This window comes from Anas acuta, chromosome 8 (genome assembly GCF_963932015.1).
Source record: "Anas acuta chromosome 8, bAnaAcu1.1, whole genome shotgun sequence".
Classification (NCBI taxonomy): domain Eukaryota; kingdom Metazoa; phylum Chordata; class Aves; order Anseriformes; family Anatidae; genus Anas; species Anas acuta.
In genome coordinates, this window is record NC_088986.1 from 20,268,453 (window position 1) to 20,287,720 (window position 19,268).

General features: G+C 53.1%; 1 protein-coding gene and 1 long non-coding RNA gene across 2 annotated transcripts in view; one reads left to right on the plus strand and one right to left on the minus strand.

Annotated features, from left to right (window-relative positions):
• Nucleotides 1-19,268, plus strand: part of PAPPA2 (pappalysin 2) — a 74,366-nt gene that overhangs the window by 37,527 nt on the left and 17,571 nt on the right. Inside the window, exons 14-19 of the mRNA XM_068690598.1 lie at nt 6,951-7,122; nt 8,367-8,544; nt 10,399-10,612; nt 16,123-16,291; nt 16,406-16,538; nt 17,591-17,700. Coding sequence (XP_068546699.1) covers nt 6,951-7,122; nt 8,367-8,544; nt 10,399-10,612; nt 16,123-16,291; nt 16,406-16,538; nt 17,591-17,700 — 976 coding nt within the window. The remainder of the gene's footprint in view (nt 1-6,950; nt 7,123-8,366; nt 8,545-10,398; nt 10,613-16,122; nt 16,292-16,405; nt 16,539-17,590; nt 17,701-19,268) is intronic.
• LOC137860397 (uncharacterized) lies at nt 4,894-10,557 on the minus strand. Its single transcript, XR_011098883.1, has 2 exons — nt 10,418-10,557; nt 4,894-10,149 (listed from the first exon to the last, which is right to left on the minus strand). It is a non-coding gene; the product is annotated as an uncharacterized lncRNA (long non-coding RNA).

A 19,268-nucleotide genomic window follows, 5' to 3' on the forward strand; every position in this document is an offset into this window, starting at 1 on the left:
TTTCAATTACATTTTCTCATCCTTTAAAATAATTTTGTGCTCTCATTGCTTGAGAGCTTCCCCCTCCCCCTCAGAAGTGGCTGGAAGGATGAACAGACTGACCAGACATAGCTCAGCATCGCTTATGCATGGGCAGAAGTACATAAAGGGACAGAGGAAAGTAAACGTTTCATAAAGACATACAGCTGGTGAGAGAGAAGAAGCTTCAAGGGGAGACCCTGTCAGCTCATTTTCTGTTAGACACCGGTGGATCCACATCAGTAAGGATCCAATCCCACCTTCAGGAAAACACCACTTCCAGTGTCGGGAAAGAGGAAGGCAGCACAGTCAGGCATGGGGCTGGCCTTTGGAGAAGAGATTTCCGGAGCAGTTTCCCCTGGCCAGAGGCATCATGAGGTTCCAGCCATTAACAGGGTGGACACAGGGCTGAAATCAGCCTTGTTACAGTGTCTTAAAAATCTTCTGCTCATCACCCAGGCAGGAAGAATGGCCAAGTGATTAGCTTCAGCCCTTCCTTATCATGAAGCAGCTTCGAGCACCCCAAGCCCAGTCTGCTGGCCTCCCTGCAGTGACCTTCCCTGCTCAGCTGCGAGGGGGCAGGTTGTTAAACTGCAGGTTATGCACATGTCTTTAGCAAACACGCTAAGCAAATCAGATCCCCAGAGTCTGAGGAGTAGGAAATACTATTTATAGTGTTGCTTTTCTGGACAAGAAGCTTGAATATTTAGAGGGGGTAAGGCTTTGATTTACAATCTCCAGTAGTCTTGCTAATAATAAAGGATCTGCCTTTGCTAAGTCAGAAAAGGTCCAAGTATTTTTTCCCCTTTATTGTGTTTATAAAATCTATTTCATATCCAAAACAAATGTTCAGTAGTACTTTTATTTTTCAGGGCTAATAATTGGTTTTGCATAAGGGCAGGTGGAATCTGGGGAAAAGTATCCCTATTAAAGAAAAAAAAAAAAAAAGGAATGTAAAATCTTTATAGGTTTAGAGATATTCAACTGTAAAAGATCATAGAAGATCTGTGTTATTCCAATAAAAAGTTGAATTGACCATTCGCGTGCACCCAGCCTCGCATACACAGTACGTGCATGTAAGTGCTTTCCTAAAATAACCCAAGAAAGGGACAGTAACAAAAGCAAGAAAGAAACGAGGTTTCCTGACTTCAGCCTAGAAATGCTCGTTGCCAAAATAATAAATATGACTGCTTGGTATTTCTGCAACATCTTTCATCTTGAAGGATCTCAAAGTGCTTTGCAGGCTTAGGAAAACAAAGAGATCACGTTTCTGCTGGTGAAATGCAGCCATCTCCAGGTCAGGATGCAGAAGGCGATTGTCGCTAGAAAAACATGTCCTTGTTTTGAAGAAAGAGTTGCCTTCTCCCTTCAAACCCACCTCAGGCATCACAGGTGGGAAGCACGCTGGCAGACCAAAGTGGCATGGACCTTGCCCCTCGCTACCAGCACCACCACCCCCTCTCCACTGCCCCTGCCAGCACCCAGGGCTCTTTTTCACATTCTGCACCGAATCGTAACCACATGGGGTCGAGCAGAAACCAGACTTTTAATAAGTTCCCTGAAAATTCCCATCTGCAGAGATATACGCACCTGGTATGAAACTGGATGCAGGGCACTCTCCCGTGGGTCTGTCCCTTCCAAACCAAGCAGCACCTAGAGCAGGGAGCGCTGCCCCTCGACAGGACTGCCGTCCCACCAGGCTCGGGCTCTCCACTTTTCATGCTTTTCTTTGTATTTTAACACTGAGCCACAATCCCTCCTGTTTTCCTTGGTACAGACTATACAGTGAACCAGGGGAACATTGTTCATTTCCTCTGTTATTTTTATTTTTAGCTCAGTTTTATTTTTAGCGTGTTTTATTTTATGTTAGCATATGCTGGGAAATGCCTTGGCAAGTTAACAGGCAAGGTGCTACAAAATGCAGGCTGCATTGTGCTTCTATTTCCTGCGTGCCTGCCCTCCTCTGCGCCCTCAGAACTTCATTTCGTGCACTCAAGGGAAGCCTGGCCGGGCTTCCTCCTTCATGGAAGGGGACTGTCAGGGAGGGAAAGTCACAGGGAGGAGGAGAGTTGTATCTGTTAGTGTTAAAAGATAGCTGTGTCTGTGCGGCTCTGTGCACATCCTCTCTCCTTGCCCTGCAGGACAAAACTTCTCAAGAACCAAGTGGTCCTGATCACCATCTTTCCCAGGGCATGGGCTTACCTCAGCCTTTGGCTCTGCCCTCAAACTTCTCAAGGTGCCTCTCCTCTGGCAGCAGAGGTGACAATGCAAACCCTCGGAGGTGCTAGGACCATCTCCAGGGGCTGCTCCATACCCTTTGCTCTCCGCAGCCCAGCTAGCTTCTTGGTTTTAATGTTTCTTATACGGGCTTTTTTAGGATGCTCAAGGCCTCTTCTGCCTTTCCCTGGGGTTAGCCAGTCTCACCAAGGGCAAACACATTTCTCAGCACAATTTATTTTCACCAGTTTGATCCTGAGAGTTGAACACAGCAGCTGAACAGCTCAGGAACAGTCTGCTTGGTGTCACCTTAGAGGAAGGGCCACCTGGTCACAAAAATATTCTTTAAATGTGGCCAGCCCCTGATACACAGCAGAAAGGTGAGCTGCCATGGCCATGCTGTGTGTGATGCAAGGGACGTTCCCTTCCTGGCTCAGGCACATCTCCAGGTGATACCCTTGAACCTCGGTCTTGATTCCCTCACTCTCTTACCAGTAGGGACATTTTGTGAATCACGCAAAGCCCACTGTCCTCCCTGTGTCCCATGAAGAAGGGAAGGAGCTCTGGGAGACCCGGGTTTGCTGCTGGAGGCCCTCAGTGTACCGCTGCAGCCAGCCTGACCCGTTCTGCCCTGCCTTCCCCAGTGTTGCACACAGGCAGCGATATTTTGCCCAGAAGCTGGATTAAACACATCCTTCAGAAAGCTTTCCTATCTCCCATTACAGACTGCAGGAGGTGATGAGTTCAGCATCGCCCCTGCTGAGCTATTCTTGCATCCAGTAACCCTCTGTGCTGAGAAGTGGCCTCTTTCATGATTTCAGGATGAAAGCTGTCCATCTCCAGCTCCAGTCACTGCCTTTTGCTCCATCCTCCCCAGCAAGGGATTGTCCCCCTCTACTTTGCCCTTGTGAGGCCCCACCTGGAGTGCTGCCTCCAGGTCTGGGGCCCCCAGCACCAGAAGGATGTGGGGTTGTTAGATCGGGTCCAGAGGAGGCCACGAGGAGCCTCCTCTGGACGGGATCTTTCTGAGCTTCTGTAAACCTAGTTCGACGCATTCAACATCTCACTGGTACCTCCTCTCTATCTGTGAGGTGGATGACAGCAGATGACTCATAGGGATGTTATTTTTTTGGCAAGTTTCTTTGGGAGTCGCATACAGAAGCAAACATCTTTTTTTGAGGTGGCGGCCTCCGTGAAGATCTTAATCAAGAAGTATCACCACCGTTGGGTCTGTACATGCAGCCTGCTCCCACAAGGACGGTTGCCATCAGGTTTACTGTAATAGTGTGAGACCTTTCCCCTTCATGAGAAACATGCCTGAAGGGAGAAGAAATTTCCAAGTATTTCCAAAACACCTTTTCTCATTTCCCGGCTATCCTCTTTCGCTAGACCGCATTGGGGTAAACATCTTTTATCTCACTGATGTTCAGTGCCGCAATCCAGACTCCACCAGAGTGTATGCAGTGACTACTTTCAACCTGGGGAGATTTGGCTGAAGCCTTTACCTTTCCATCAACACCTCCTACAGCCCCCTCTCCCCCAGATTTGCACTATGAGATGAACTTCATATAATAATAATTTTCCCCTGCTAAAGTTGGAGCTTGATGTTAAGGGCTGTTTTAGGAGCAATGTTTGGGTTGAAAGCTGGGGTAGATACTACAGCAATTTATGGATGATTTATTGTACTTTAGGCAGCTGCACTGTATTTGGCTTGGCTTTGCTTGACTTGGGTAAATCCATCAGTATTTTCTGGGTTCCGTGAAATAATTGCTGTAAAATGCAAAACTTTAGCTTTTCAGAATTTGGGTTTCATTACAACAAAATGATCCCTTCTTACCAGCATTGTCACCACCGGTTCAACATGTTCCCTTGGTGGTGGTTGCCTCACACATTTATTAAAGAACGATGAAGAATCCCAAAGGAAAATCTTTACCCTAAGTGTATAGAATTGGTCCCATTTCATAAGAAAGCTCTTATCATTCCAGAGTACTTAAGGCCATCGCCGGGCAGAATTTCACAAATTTCCAGGTCTGAAATTCTCTTTCATGTATGAGTTATGGAACTCGATGAGCCCAGAAAGTCATGCAGGCTGGTGCTGATGTGGAATAAGTTAGGAGAAAAAGCTTTGCATTTTGTAAAAATGTTGTTGACAAATCATTAGTTTGAGCTTCAAAGGGTGCTGGGATAAAAATGGAAATTTTTTTTAGATGTTTCACACAGAAAAAAAAAATATATTGGCTCGCCATACGTCTTAAATGGTCTGAACCAGAAATGGCCAAATGTCAGGAGTTTGCAGCTGTGATACAGGAATTTCATTTATCATCAAAAGGAGAAAGAGCTCCTTCATGCTGAGATCAGAACTGGGCTAACTACACCGTTTCCTTGTCCAGCCTTCGTTGGGGTGTTCCAGCGGCTGGGAGCAATGATTTATTCCATTGCGTTACCCGAGCCATAGTAAGGCACGATGGAGCCAGGCCACATGGCTTTTCTTGTCCTGCACTTGTATGGCATCAGGCTCAAAGATGTCCTGACGCAGAATAATGCAAAGGCACTCACAGTGGTGTTGGCAATGATAAAGGAAGTGATCAAGGCAAAGCATGTAGATAGAATGACTTTTTGCTTTGTTTTTAATTGAGCTTACTGATGTATTTGAGAATAGCAGCCAGCTTTCAGTGATGAGAGCCCCTCTTCAGGTCTGGAATAGCAGCATCAGACTTCAAAGTACAGGCTGGGAGCTCAGAGCTACTTAGGGCTTGAGAACATGCCTCAGATCGTGTCCAAACTAAAATGCAGTGTGTTTTTTCTTTTTGTGGGATGTGGGCATTGGTCATCACACAGAGAGAACAGTGACAGGTTAGTCACCTTCTGGGGCTAAGAGAGGAAGCTAAAAGATATCTGCACATATAAAGCATGTGCAGGGTAATGCACGTGTGGTGTATATAAAAAGGAATGTTTCAACCTCACATTATGATACGCAGTTATAAATCTCCCCATATACTTACCTCTACAAATCATGGTGCGTTTGTAACGTAGTCAGTAACGTGCGTGTTTCTTGGTCTGCTTTCTACCAGCACTGCCAGTTGTGTGTCCAAACAGGTGGAAAGCAGAGCTGCAAACGATGCGTGCTGTGCTAGTGCTGTCACCAGACAGCAGACGTCCCAAGGACCAGGGCTGTGTCACTGCTCCACCAGCACCCGTGGAGCCGCTCGAGCTGAGCCCTTGGCCCAGCTGGATGCACTTGGAGGTGCCACCACAATGAGCATGGCCTCATGAGCAGATGAATGTGGGTCAGGACGGCGGCTGCGTCCCGGGGAGGTGCAGCAGGGGCAGGGACCGTGTGTGCGTGCGCGGGGGGCGCGGACGGGGAGCAAAGCAGCCGCCCGGAGAAGGTAGCTGCAGGAGGGGATAGGGCCACAATTGGTACCAGATGCCCTCAGAAGCTAATGACCTGACAAACGCTCTGCTCATAAAACAAATTCTTTAAAAAGGAAGCAAATGGAAATATAAGCTAGTGAAAGAATTTGCAGCAGCTGCCCTGAAACCATTTCTCACTTCATAAACAGGTCTGCATTGAAAAAACAGCCTCTTTTTTCTTGTTCTCCTTTGTGGTCCCCTCCCGTGCCGTTCCTCCCCTCCGCCTGTGCCCACCAGCTCTTGCAGGGCTGTGGCCCCCAGGTTTCCACCGTGCCTTTGGCTCGGCAGACTTGTCCAGACTCAGCGGCACATTGCGTTCCCTTAATATCCATGTCAGCACCGGGTTTTTTGTCGTTTGAGGAATTTCTAGCCATGTGTCCTCAGCTGGAGGGCTTGAGCAAATGCGGGAGGCAAAGGCAGCACGACATATGCTTCCTGTGGGCCAAATGTAGTGCACAAAATTGGGGGCAGCCCTGTGCAAAGTGGGGTTTGGCCAGGGAGCAGGGGATCATCAAGGGGCATCTTCTGCTCCCCCCCTATTGCCTGGAGCTGCAGCACCTCTGCCCCGCTCCAGGAGGGCTGCTGTCAACCTTAGTGCCACTTGCAAAAGGATAAAAACAAAGAAACAAGCAAAAAACAAGAGTCCTAGCCACCAAATGTCCTAGGTATGCCCCAGCTGAGCCTATAGGGCTGGACAGATACACGTGGAGATGTTCTTGTTCCCAAAGAGCCTGGCATCACCACAGCTTAGCACAGCCGTGGGGACATGAAGCTCTGGACTCTGCTGACAGGTCTGGGGGGTGTCTGCACGTAGTTTGAAGAACATCTCATGGATGGCATGGATTTGCAGGGGCTCCTTCTTCAGCTAAACCATTTTTTTGCAGTTGGAGCATCCCCCGTGGGTTCTCTGATGTCCAATGCAGTGCTTGATGTGCCTGTTGCCCTTCTAGGAGCAGAGGCTTTAAAAGGCTTCCTCATCTTTCCTTCCTGACCACTTTTTTGCTGCTAATCTTGTCATTAAATAGCAGCACAGGGAACTCTTACTTCACGCTAAAGCTGACTGAAATTGAGGCGTGGGTTCAAAACTTACTGGGAAGGAGGAACACCCAGTGTTGCTGTTTGGGCTTTGTTGCATCTGGAAAGCCAAGCCTAGAAGAAGCAGTGGCTGAGGGATGGGCACACATCTCTGTACCCATCCGTGGCCTGCTGGGCATCCCATGCAGGTGCCACCTGGAGAGCCGCCCCCTGCTGCACAACGCCAGGGGCCTGCTGGCTGACCCCGTCCCTCTTCTTCTCTGTAGCTGTGCCCACGGTGCCTGTGCAGGGCTGGGAAGCTGTACGAAGCCCCCTATTGCTCACACCGCCAGCATGAACTGCACCTCTGATGGCCCGAGGCACATGGAGTGCTCCATCACCTGCGAAAAGGGCTTCGTGCTCCGCTCCAGCAGTGGGAAGAGCCTGGGCTCCACGCAGGTGAGTGACTGCTGGGCTGGGTGAGAAAGTCTTAAGCAGCCCAGGGTGGTTGGTGTGGCCCCAGGACACGTTGTCCTTCCAAACCCAGGCTTTTTCAATGAACCTCAGGCTGATGACAGCCCTGGCACTGGACCTCAGTGCTGGTGGAGCTGCTCCGGACCCTCTCCTTCCTCTGCTGCCATCCCCCCAGGCCCCAAGCCCCGTGCTGCCACAGCTCTGCCAGGCTAAATGCCACCGCAGGGGACATCCCAGGCTGGGGTGGTGCGCTCCCAGAGGGAGAGGTCGGCATTTCTCTTCTCTGGATGGGCACTGCTGGGAGGGCTAAGCATCCCAGGGGATTTCTCTTTTAAAGTTGAAGTTAGTGGCTCGGGGAAAAAAGAAAAAGACGTCCTTGCAGAGCGACTATATTTAGAGGGCTGCAGAGGAGAGCAGACTCCAGGAGCTCTTCTTCTCTTGTGCTGTGCTGCTATCCTGCTGCCAGCCTCTGGGGCAGCGCAGAGATCAGCACGAAAGAGCTCGTCCACCTCTCCAGAGGGTCAGGGGCTGCCTTATAAAAGCCGCAAGCCAGCTCCGCTCTCAGCCCGTGACCGAGGAGACTCAGGGCTGACAGGTCCTTGGGAGCTGAGTCGCCTTGGCCGGGTCATGGGCACAGCGTGTCCTATGCTTCTCCTGTCCCTGGGCTGTGGCACATACTGACCACATTTAGGCCTGGCACCCCTGGTAGTTAGGACTCAGGTTCTCATGCAGTCCCCCAGATTCATAATTACAGCTTATAAATGCTGGTAGACAAACCTCGGATTTCAGTGGGCTCTGTGGGCATGACAGGAACAGGGTATATGGGGAAAACCAGTCAACAGGAGAGGTGTACATCAGCAGCTGTGTTAAGACTCGGTCTTGTAGGGGAGAAAATAGCAGTGCACAGAGCTGGGAATAACTTGTAGTTCAGGAAATTTTTGTGTATTTTGCAGGGATATCTTTTGGCCCTTAATGTGCTCTAGCACCACTTAGACAATGTCACACTTGGAGGCAAGCAGTTGCAGACAGCCTCTAGAGGTGACTTGTGTGTCATCCCAGGGACCAGTCGCTGCTTTCACACCCTCGGCATCATGCCTGGAACCCCAGGGAATGCCACACTGTGCCACACAAAGTCCCTGAAACCTGAGCCAGCCCGTTTGGCTGCGGTACTAAAACGTGCTGTTAGAGCTGGGTTTTGGGGGTCTGATGGAGGCTCACTTTCTCCGCAGCAGGACGTGGTTCTGACATGCAGCTCAGGGCGGTGGGACCGATCTGTGACTTGTGACCCTGTTGACTGCGGTGTCCCTGACCAGTCGCATGTCTACTACGCCAAGTTCTCCTGCCCCAAAGGGACCACCTACCTGAAGCGATGCTCCTTCTCCTGCGTCCACCCGGCCAAGCTTCAAGGTATGGTCTGGAGTGCCAGGGGATTTAACACTCCTTTTTTGGTGCCACCTCTCCGTGCGTGTCCCTAGGTATTTTGAAGTGACCATTGCTACTTTGAATGTCCTGGGTGTCCTCGCCTCTGCCAGCCAGGTGAGCTCTTGGGAGACCTCCCTACATGGTGGGCAACCATCCCTCTTGAGCAGGGACACCATGGTGTGGGGATGCTCCCTCTGATGTTCACCCCCTGGTTGGCGACCTATATCCACTCCCATCAGGGTGTTGGGATGTCTTCTTCTGAGAGCTGGTGAGGTCTGGCAGGCTCCAGCATTATGGGGATGAGGGAGGCCAGAAGAGCGTAGGGATCCAGTGCAGACAAACAGGGAGGACTTCAGAGAGCCAAAAATGGGCTGGTGGCTGTGGGAAAGCATATGGTTCAGGAAGCCTGGGGCACTATAAAGCCGTAGAGACTGATGCCCACAGCTGCAGAGCAGTCTCAGAGATGTGCACCACCCAGACACACAGCAGTCCTCCAGACACGCCATGGCCTGGCTTTCATTCTGCCGACTCCATCAATACCCACAGGAATGTTTTTAAGCCAAGTCGGAGAAAGAGAGCTACTGTTCCTGTCTATACAAGGCTGAGCTGGATGGGATTTCGTGGGTAATTGCCTTGACAGCTTCAAGCATTGGGACTTTATGTGAGTTTCCACCAGCGCCTTTGCTCCGAACAATCACATACAACAAATCATTTTAATGGGTGCCCTATTTTATGGCGACATTTATAGCTGAAACGTATGAGAATCATTTACTGTTTTTTTAGTTAAATCTACGGAGCAAAAACTGCAGGGAATTAAGGTCTCATTTCATGACAGGAGGGACGCCGGCAGATCCCAGCGTGAGCTGATCAAAGGGTAGCGCACGAACGACAACTCGACAGACCAAATTCTGCACAAACCCATGCCATTGCCTTCGGTGGGTCAACTGAGGGCAGGGCTTGAAGCTGATATTTCCCTCACAGCCTCCTCTTGTTCCCGTTGAAGTCAACGGGAGGTTTGCCACGGGCTCCCTTGGCGGGAGGCATCCCATCCATGGAGTGCCCTGGGTGGCTTCCAGCAGCTGACACAAGTCCTGGTGGTGCTCAGCCAAGGCTGTCGAGGCGCGCGGGTAGACTCGCAGAGGTCCAGCTGCCGAGCTGTCGAGGCAGGAACGTGTCTGCTGCTTGTACTCCCCAAAGGCTGGTGTCCTTATGGGCAGCCTCTCAGTGCTAATAAATGCTTAGAACAGGAAGGGAAGGGATTGCATGGCTCCTGCCACGGCACTTGGAGGTGGGGACAAGCCATTCGCCTTGCCGCCGGGAGCACCGGCCCGTCGGGAACGCAAGCACTGAGCGGAGCCACGGTCTTGCCCTTGTCCAAGAGCGGCTGTAGGCAGAGCAGTGATCCTATAAAAAGAAAGTGATGCTCAGTTCCCTGTCAACTCTGAGGTCAGAATTCCCAGTTACACAAGGTAGGGCTCCTGCGTCTGTCCTGCTGGCACTTCCCATCTTGTGCTGTACACGTGGCAAGACAGCTTGTAAGGGCAGGTGTTGGACAAGCTGCAGAAAGCACCCAGGGAGACTGAAGTTGAGCTGAAATAAATATGAGAGAGGCAGTCATACACAAAGCCCCCAGCCCACTGATGACTCTCCTGAGGTATCACCAGAGAGGGGAATTTAAGGGAGAGTTGGGGGAAGATGTGCAGAACCGAAATCCCATCTCCAGCCCCTAGCTGTCCAACTAGCCCATGGTCTTCCAATTTGTTGCTTCCCTTCACGTCCATGCCCACTCTAACAAGAGGACTTTTGAACCCAAACATGCTGCTTCTCTCTTGGTGCCAGGAATGAACCAGTGGCTGACCTGCCTGGAGGACGGTCTCTGGTCGCTACCCGAAGCCTACTGCAAGCTGGAGTGTGACGCGCCTCCTGCGGTGCCCAACGCCAAGCTCCTGGTCCCGCGGTGCCTGCAGGGTAACCACGATGTGGGCTCCGTCTGCCGCTACAAGTGCAAACCTGGATACCACGTAGCCGAGAACGCAGCAGGCAAACCAAAAAAGTAAGTCTGTAGTAGGTCTGCCACCACTCCTCCTTGCCTCCCCTCCTTCCAGCTTGGAGGAAGAGGACAGGCTATGGTACGCTGCATTTATTGGAGCCCTGCTTTGGCTGCTGGGATAGACACGAGGCAGAGCAGCTGATTCTCGTCTTGCTTATTTCCTCAGATGTGAGAGGTATTCTCCTAATTTAGGTCACAGCAGGTGGGAATGAGATGTAAGCTGCCACTGAGCACGTGGACGTTAAGTGCCTTAACCTAATGCACGTGAGTTGTCCCACACACCTCAATGCACTTGTCACTTGCTGAAAATGAAGCACATGCAGAAGTGTGTGCAGGCTCTCAGGTAATTAGCTAATGATGTACCAAGATGCTAGAAGACTCCTGGAGCCGCTGCCTTTCCTCAAAGCAACAATCCCAGCGCCGTGACCTGTTTTAGTTGCAACAATTGACAGCCTTCTGTCAGGGTTAACATTTTACCCCCTGCATGTCTTGGCTAAATTTAATCTCAAGCATTTGTAGTTCAGTTGGAGAAGATTTTCCCAGTGCTTCAGGGAAAAATTCCTGGTGATTCACTAGCACTGTGCTGGGCCAATAACATGATGCTGGTGGGTAGAGCAGCGTTTTGTCTGTGATACCTCCAGCTGAAGTCCCCATTGGGTCTGGTCACTACAGATTCCCTGGCACAGGCGGGGTCCTCCCCAGAGTCCTGGTGCTAGCCCAAATCAAGTAATTACGTGCTAATTGTTTAATGCCCCCTTCCAGTTTTAATTGGATGCAGACCTCAGCTCTACTTAGCTCTGGGGTAGGGTTGTTGTGCACTGGGAAGCAGTTGCCAAATTTCTTGCCTAGTAATGAAGGAAGTGGTTTCTGTAAACAGCTTTTCACAGTGTTAGGAGGATTTCTTGGGCCAGGGGGAGCTGAGCAAATTACGATTATGGCTACAGTCACATGGACTGCTTTGCAAACCGTGGAACAGCTCGGATGCCTGTGGCATTCAGGCACTGGACGTGCAATCAGATCAACACAGCTTGCACAGTTAGGCTGTCTCACCCATGCTGCCACAAGCACTGGGGAAAAGGATGCCCTCTGGGAGACCCCAACGCTCCTCTGATGCGTGGGACATCCCTACAGGCCCGAACAGCCTGTAAGTCAAGTCAAGGAAAACCACATGAAATTGTTTACATTTTCATGGCAAAGGATGTCGAGATAGCGCTTTCCCATTTGCTCCTATCATTATTACTGATCCACCCAATGTCTTTGACAGTAGGGCATGATCCTATTACAGCAAGCAAAAAAAAAAAAGGAAAAAATTAAAAAGTTAACAAGCAGAAAATCTGTTGCTTTCTCATGTACGTTAACTGCTGTGTGAGTGGCCTGATCCAAAGCAAAAACCTCTCCCTGGAAGTGCCTGCGCACTGCTTCATCTGGAGCTCTGTGCATGCACTCAGCTTCAGTGCAAGCCCCTTGGCACGTGCAGCGAGCAGCAGCTACTAGTCAGTACGTGGGCCAGTTGATTACTAGGTTGCTGGAAATCCTTCTGGTGTTTCAGGCCTGGCAGGCAGACCATCAGAGCTGCCAGAGGGGTTGCGCTCTGTTCAGGGACATTTTTGGAGAATGGAGTTGTTAGAGAAAGTGACGGGGAGCTCTGGAAGGGGTTGGCACTGGTGGGGTGCAGGCTCCTGATGTGCTGGTGAGGGAGCAGAGTTTCAGCTGAAGACTCAGGCATCAGGTTTTGGGGTGTCCTGAGATCTCTCTGGGCTCTTTCTGGGTTCAGCAAGCTGAGTTCATGGTCTGTTGTCTCTGCGTCATCCATCAACCCAGCAAGAACCAGTCTCGTAAAAGATTTGGTGCTGTACAGGTGTTGGTGGGCACAAGAAAGCATGACTGCAGTGTCTGACCAGCCTTCTGCAGTGCCTTTGTTTCCTCACTTCTGTTTTGTTAGTTGAATATTAGGAGGCTTCCGCAATCTTTTGAAGTTCATTTCCCATAGCATAGGTGGAAGAGAAAGAGGATAAAGAAATATGTAGGCTCAGAGAAGATGCCCTTCCGCACTTGGTGGTTCGTCTCCTGCTCCTGCTTGCTCCCTCCCTCGCTGTTACCCCTTCCTGGGACTACTGAAAGGGCAGAGGCGAGAAGCTGGCCAGCATGACCAGGAGATGTGTCAGTGAGCAACGAACGAACGGCCCCTCACCGGAGATCACGGGAGCCATCAGACAGCTCCTGCAGGGATGTCAGCCCCTCCAACCCCCTGCCCTGTTCAAAGGCCATGGCGGGCTGGTGGAGAGGAAGAGGAGGTGGAGGAGAGCACGGTCTGGAAGAAGTTAGGAGCCTGGGGGCTGGCAGCGCATCAGAAGGACCTCAGCAGGCAGAGCAGGACAGCCCAACCCCACAGCATCGCAGCTTAGCAGGGCACGGGGCCATTGCACATCTGTGGTGGGTACAAAGGCGTGGGGCTCCTGCTTCCCCTGCCCACATCTGGCCCCTTCCAGATAAAAGGCAAACACACAGCAGTGGAGAGAGCCAAAAAGCCAGGTAAAGAAAACACAGGCTGTCAACTGGGCTCCCATGTCATTTCCACCTCTTGGGCCTCTGATGAAGATTTACAGCCCGGGTTGCCCAGGCTGTTTGGAGCGAGGGGTGGAAAGCAGCACAGGTCCTACAGGACGGCATAGCTTTCTTTTAATTTACCGGCAAATCTCCCTCCTTCCTCCCCTCTCCGTTTTGAAGCCATCGGTCTCCTGCCCTGGGAGATGAGGTGGGCTTTGGGCTCATTTATCACCGTTCCTGCGTAGTGGACCCCAGCCCAGGGCTGGATCCTGGCCAGGCCCCTGTGCTCTCAGCTCCTGGAGCTCGACGAAGCTCATGCCTTCACGTCAGGCACAGCCCTCGCTGGCCTCAGGCGTCTCCCCTGCCTCCTTTCCCCATCAGACATTGGATTGCCCAGTTGGAGGGGGAAGCGTTGACTCCGATTTTCCTGGCTTCCTTGTTAATCCTCAAGAAATGCCGCTAACCCAGATCAGAAGAAGTCAGGGGGTCTGGAAACTTCAAGCTGCTACAAGTTCTTTTTTTTTTTTTTTTTCAATTTTATTTATTTTTTAAAGCCTCTCCCTTCCCTTCTCTGTGCCTGAATACAAACTGCCCACTTCACACGCCCGGCAGTGGTCCCCGTGCTGCCTTCTGCCCCGGGGTCAGCCCAGGCCACCCAGTTTTGAAGTTTGTGGCGTGGAGGCTCGTGGTGGGGAGAGCCTCCAGAGCAAGGCAGGCTCTTGGCCCAGGCCTGGAGGGGATGCAGGGAGAAGCTGGGACCTCCAGCACCGCATCAAGATCAGGAGCCCCAGGGAAGGCAATGGGGCTGCAAACCACAGCGCGTAGCCACGCGAGGTGCCGTGGGGTGCCTTCTCCCCAGCCCTTCCCCAAGTCCTCGCTGAAGGGCCTCCACTGCGATGTGGGAGATGTGATTCAGAAGAGCAACAGTGACGTGCAGTGGCTGCATCAGTTATATATCAGGTGGCCGGGTGTACTCCTGCTTTGTGAAGTGTTTTTGCTCGGTGCCAGAGGCTTTGCACCGCCGGTTTGCTGCTCTTGCCCCGAAGCCATCACTTTGACCTCCCGCATGGCTGTGGTGCAGCTGTGCATGAAAAGCCTTCTCTGCTCGGATTTACCCCCTGCCTGCCGGGCAATGCAAGGAGGGGAAACGGCTGCGTGAGGAGCCAACCCTCCGATGCACATCAGTGCCTCACGTTACGTGCCTTCGCTGGCCTTCAAAGGTAGGCAAAGTGTTCGGAGCAGCAGGTCTGATGGGGACGTCTTTGAAAGGCAGTGAGCATCATCCTAGGGGAAAGGGCAGCAACTGGGAATATGAAATCACCAGGGGGCTGAAGCTGCAGATGTCTGCAATGGGATCTAGAGATGTTTCTCCCCATGTCCCTTCCAAAATCTGATGTGGTTTCAGTTTCCTTCTGTCAATTTGAGGCTGCTGGTCCCAGGAGGGCACTGCAGGACTGCTCACTGCTGGGATGCTCACACCGTGGCAGCCCATGTTCCTGGCGTGGTCTGGTGGGGAGATTTTTGGCAGAGCTCTGGGGGCTCTGCCGTATCCGATCCCTTCCTGTGCCTTATCCTTGTTACTGGTTGGAGCCTGTGTTTGTCAGAGCAGGAAACGTCTATCACTTGTATGAAATCCCTAGGAAAACAAAACAAAACAAACAAACAAAAAAAACAACACAGGTGTCTAATTCCTGAAGGGACAAGGGGACTCTGAAAGCTTGGGATTGCAGAAATGTACACATCCCCTTTGGGGTCAACCAGACATGCTCTGGGGCTAGAGAGCACATCTCTCTGTCAACAGCATGGTCCTGCCTAGGGTCCTGGGGTGCTCATAGCATACTCTGAGGGGTGCTTGCGTGGAGGTGTGAAGGGCAGGTTGACCCCGCTCTGCTCTGTGGGCTCACAGGGACATCACCAAGCTCACTGCCTCCCGCTCTGGTGGCAGGGCATGGGCACTGCCCCCTCGCTGCTCCAGGCTGCGTGACCCTGCCCTGTGCAGCGGGGGCACCCGGGTGGTGAACAAGGGGCAGTTCAGTGCCTCCCCTGGGGGGTTCTCCAGCCCCGCACCAGGCAGCAGAGGAGACACCAAATCCCCTCTGCTTACCTGTGGTGTGCTACAAACGCCTGGAGCCCTGCCTGCTGGCACCCCCAGGGGGAGCGGGCAGAGGCTAGCAGCAGGCATCCGGTGGAAAGTGACGGGAGCCTGTTACAGAGGGGGAAAAGTCTCATTAAGGACCTGCAGTCAGCTCAGGGTGAAGCTCATCAGCGCTGTCAAAAGCCTTGTGTCATTGCTGGGTCGCGGCGATGTGTCCCCAGCTCGCCCAAAGCCTCCCGGGGGGTTTTCATGTCCCTGTGCAGATGATGCGACATCTGTATTGCTGCCAAGGAGAGGAGACGGAGAAGCGGGTGGGCTCCGCTTCTGGCCTTTTGCTCCTTTTCTTTTTCATCATCTTTTTGGCAAGTGGTTCTCGCTGGGGCTGTTTCAGCAGCACAAGATGGTGTTGGTCTGCTCCGGTGCGGCAGCTCCTCGGTGAGAGTGGGATTGACAGCTCTGGCCAGCGTACAAAGAGGAGCCTCAGGAGGAGCTGGGCATGGGCCAGCAGGATTTACTGGGGGAGGCTCGCTCCTCCGAGCAAAATATGCAGCTACTGGCGGCAGGACAAGGCAACGCGGCGCACGTACCCGCAGGGGCTGCGGGGCAGGGAGAGAGCAGTTAGAGGTGCTGCAAAAGATGGTGGGAGGGTGAGAAAAAGTGCCTGGGACTCCTAAACCAGTGCGAGGGGAAGGGAAGGTCCTGGCTGAGCATGGGTTGTGCTGGGGAGTGGCATGGCAAAGCACCACGCTTGGGGGTTTGAGAACCAAGGAGGGGCATCCAGGCTGCTCCTGCCTCTGCGGGATGCACGGCCGAGAGAGAAGGGATGCGTTTTGGGAGGCTGCAGCCCAGCTTTCCACCTGTGTCTCCCCAGGAAGTTCCTGAAGATCCAGTGCCTGGAAAGCGGGCAGTGGGAAGAGGGGCACTGCGTCCCCGTGGTGTGCGAGCCACCCCCGCCGGTCTTTGAGGGCATGTACAACTGCACCCAGGGCTTCGAGCTGGACAGCCAGTGTGTGCTGAACTGCGAGCCGCCGGGCGTGCGGGTGAGTGACGGGGACAGGGGGAGATCGGCTGCACGTGGGGCTTCACAGCACCTCAAAACAGCAGGGCTGGGCGCTTGGGTGCCACCAAAGAGCCACTGCCCCTCTGCTTTCCAGGTTCCCATCGTCTGCACCAAGGAGGGCTCGTGGACGGAGGAGTTCACGCTGTGTGAGAGCCTGCAGGGCACCTGCCCGCCGCCCCCGGAGCTGAACCTGGTGGAGTACAAGTGCGAGCAGGGACACGGCATAGGTGAGAGCAGGCTAAAGCTAAGCGTAAACGCAACCCCCGTGTTGATTCAGCCCTCCCGGAGAGCTAGCTGGAAGGTCACGGTGACTCCTCTTCGTGTGCCAATCCCCACTAAATCCATGGAAATGTTTTCTCTTCTGTCCCCTTTCTGAACGCAGAGCCTGTGGGTGGCTTTAACCCTGTGCATAGCCTGGTTGTGTTCATGGGCAAGACTGAAGCTAAAACCGTGTAAGCGTTTCTTCAGAAGGAGCAAGGACTCGTCCCTAGGGCGAGCCCAGCCCTCTGCAGTGTTTTTCCCACCCTCCAGCCCTTCACTCCCCGCGTGGTCTCTGCCCTTGTTATGACTGCTGACATTTGCAGGGTTAATGAGGCAGGCCCTAGATAAAAGCTGGAGTGACAATTGTGTGTAACAGGGCACTTTCACCAGACGAGGGACCACATCATCCATTTCTTTCTCTAAGACTCAGTCGCTTTTCAGCCGCAATGCTCAGTCACAGTCGTTACATCCTGTCTAGCATCCTGCTGAATAGGACATTTGGGCACAACCGGGGTCTGAGCAAAATTGGCTGAGGCAGGGCTGAAGCTGAGCTTCAGACAGACCTGACGTGAAGCTGGGAATAGGTCTGGGACCCACCTGTTTTTCTAGGGTGGCTTTTTTACATGTTTTTTCTTTTCCTCATGGGTCATAGGAAGGTGTAGAAAAACTATGAGAGGTGCTTCTTGACATGTGAACAAACATCCCATAGCATCCAGGCCAGTTGTGTTTTCCTGCTGGATCTCACGTCCTGCCATCAGGGCTCGGATCTGTCTCTTAGGGCATGTTCAATTCTTAACTTATCCAGGAGAGGTAAATCAGCCATCAAAAAACGCCAGTAGGCTCTTGTATAAGTCAGGATTTGGGGAAGGAACTGTCAAGTGCTAGGGGGCTACGGGTCTCCTTCACACCCACCTCTGCCCTCAGTGAGGAGCCTGCAGGTTGGGACCTGGTGCCCTCCCGTAACACGCTGCTGCCTGGTTCCTGCTGGAAGCCCTCAAGGCTGTCTCTCCTTCCGCAGGCGCTGTGTGCACACCCTCCTGTATTATACCCCCCAGCGACCCCGTCATACTGCCCGAAAATGTAACTGCTGAGACTATGGATCACCGTCTGCAGCCCACCAGAGTCCAGGTACATGGGGAGGTGGCGTCCCTGTAGCAGGGGATTCACTGGCCATGTAGGTGGGGCCCTCAAAATATTTATCATGTGGCCAAATCTGTCCTCCCTCCTCTGCGTCTGGTGCTTTTCCATACCAGCGCTTTCCTTTGCCCGTCTTGAGCCCTTCTGGGTAAATTGGTGTGGCAGTGGAGGAGCAGCTGGGTGATGAATGTGTGTGGCTATTCAGGCTCACCCGTGCCCAGGCGGAGGATGCTACTGCACAGCCTCCTGCTCTCCGAAACCAAAGCTCGGCGTAAGCCATCGGCTCTCGAGTGAGCTTTCCAGGACTTGCAGGATGCCTCTGCAAAGGAAGCTAAAGGCAGGAATCCCGCTGACTTTTGGGACACGCCGCATGCCTGGATCTGGCTGTTACTGTCAGCCAAGGTGCTGGGAGGATCGAGCACGGAGCAAAAGCTGCCCCTGGCACTGGGCAGGGTGCAAGCCCTGGTCCCCGCTCACCTGGCAGCGGTGAAGCAGCCCCAGGCAGGCATCTCCGTGCCGGGGAGGAGGCATCGCCGTCAGCTGGAAGGTGGCTCCTGCTGCCAGGACCCGCTGGCCGCCCGCTCCCCTCTCCCTCCCCAGCCCTTACTCATTCTGTAGGCAAAACAGCTCAAATAGCTCGCATAGTTTGGATCTCGACGGCACGACTTTCCCAAAAAGCAGCTCCGCCGGGGTAATATTTCTTAAAATAAAACCGAGATGCAGAAGGAAGGAGGTGGAACAAAGAAAAGCAAACAGCCTTCCCCGGAGCCGGCGCCCCCATGCAGGCGCTGCGCCCTCCTCCCCGGGGGCCCAGCATCATCCCCGCTCCGTGCCTGCGGGCGCTGCCCTGCCTCGGCTCCAAGCAGCAGACCCGCAGCACGGCGCTGCCGGGGGCGAGGACGCCCGTGGCGTGTGGGATTGCGGAGCACGAGCCTTGGAAGGAGGCACCGGGTGGCTTGGCCACTGGTTCTCGTGCAAGGGAGGCAGTTTGGAGCAGGGAAGAAAGGCGTTATTTTAAGCAGCGGCGCTGCCCCTTGCCAGCAGCCTTGTTTTCCTCTCTGCCTCGTTCCCCTTTACACCACCCAGCCCTCCCGCTGGGGTTGTGTTCCCGGGGGCTGCCAGGCTCCCCAGGTGATGGGGTCAATGCAACAACCTGCACGAGGGGCGGCACCGGTGGTTTTCAGCACTGATCCATCGCTTCCCACTGCCAAGCAGGTTTGGGGATTCGTTCAAGTCGTGCAGCAACCACGTATGAAATGTCCCAGTGGGGCTGGGATTCAAGCATATTTTGGGATGAGCAGGAATTGGCCATCCTGGGCCTCTCTGCCCAATCTGATTGCAGCTACTTCTGAGTCTGCCTTCTCTGCACTGACCGAGGACCCTGAGGACACTGGACCTCGGGACCAGGTTTGCTCCTGGCAACACATCAGGTTGGACTGGAGGCTTCCTGGTGCAGGATGGAGCTGAGAAACACAACAGAAGCCCAGGATGGCATGTGAAGCAGAGAGAGATGTCACCAGGCAGCCTGCAGCTACCTTGCCCTTCCCCAGCCACATCCA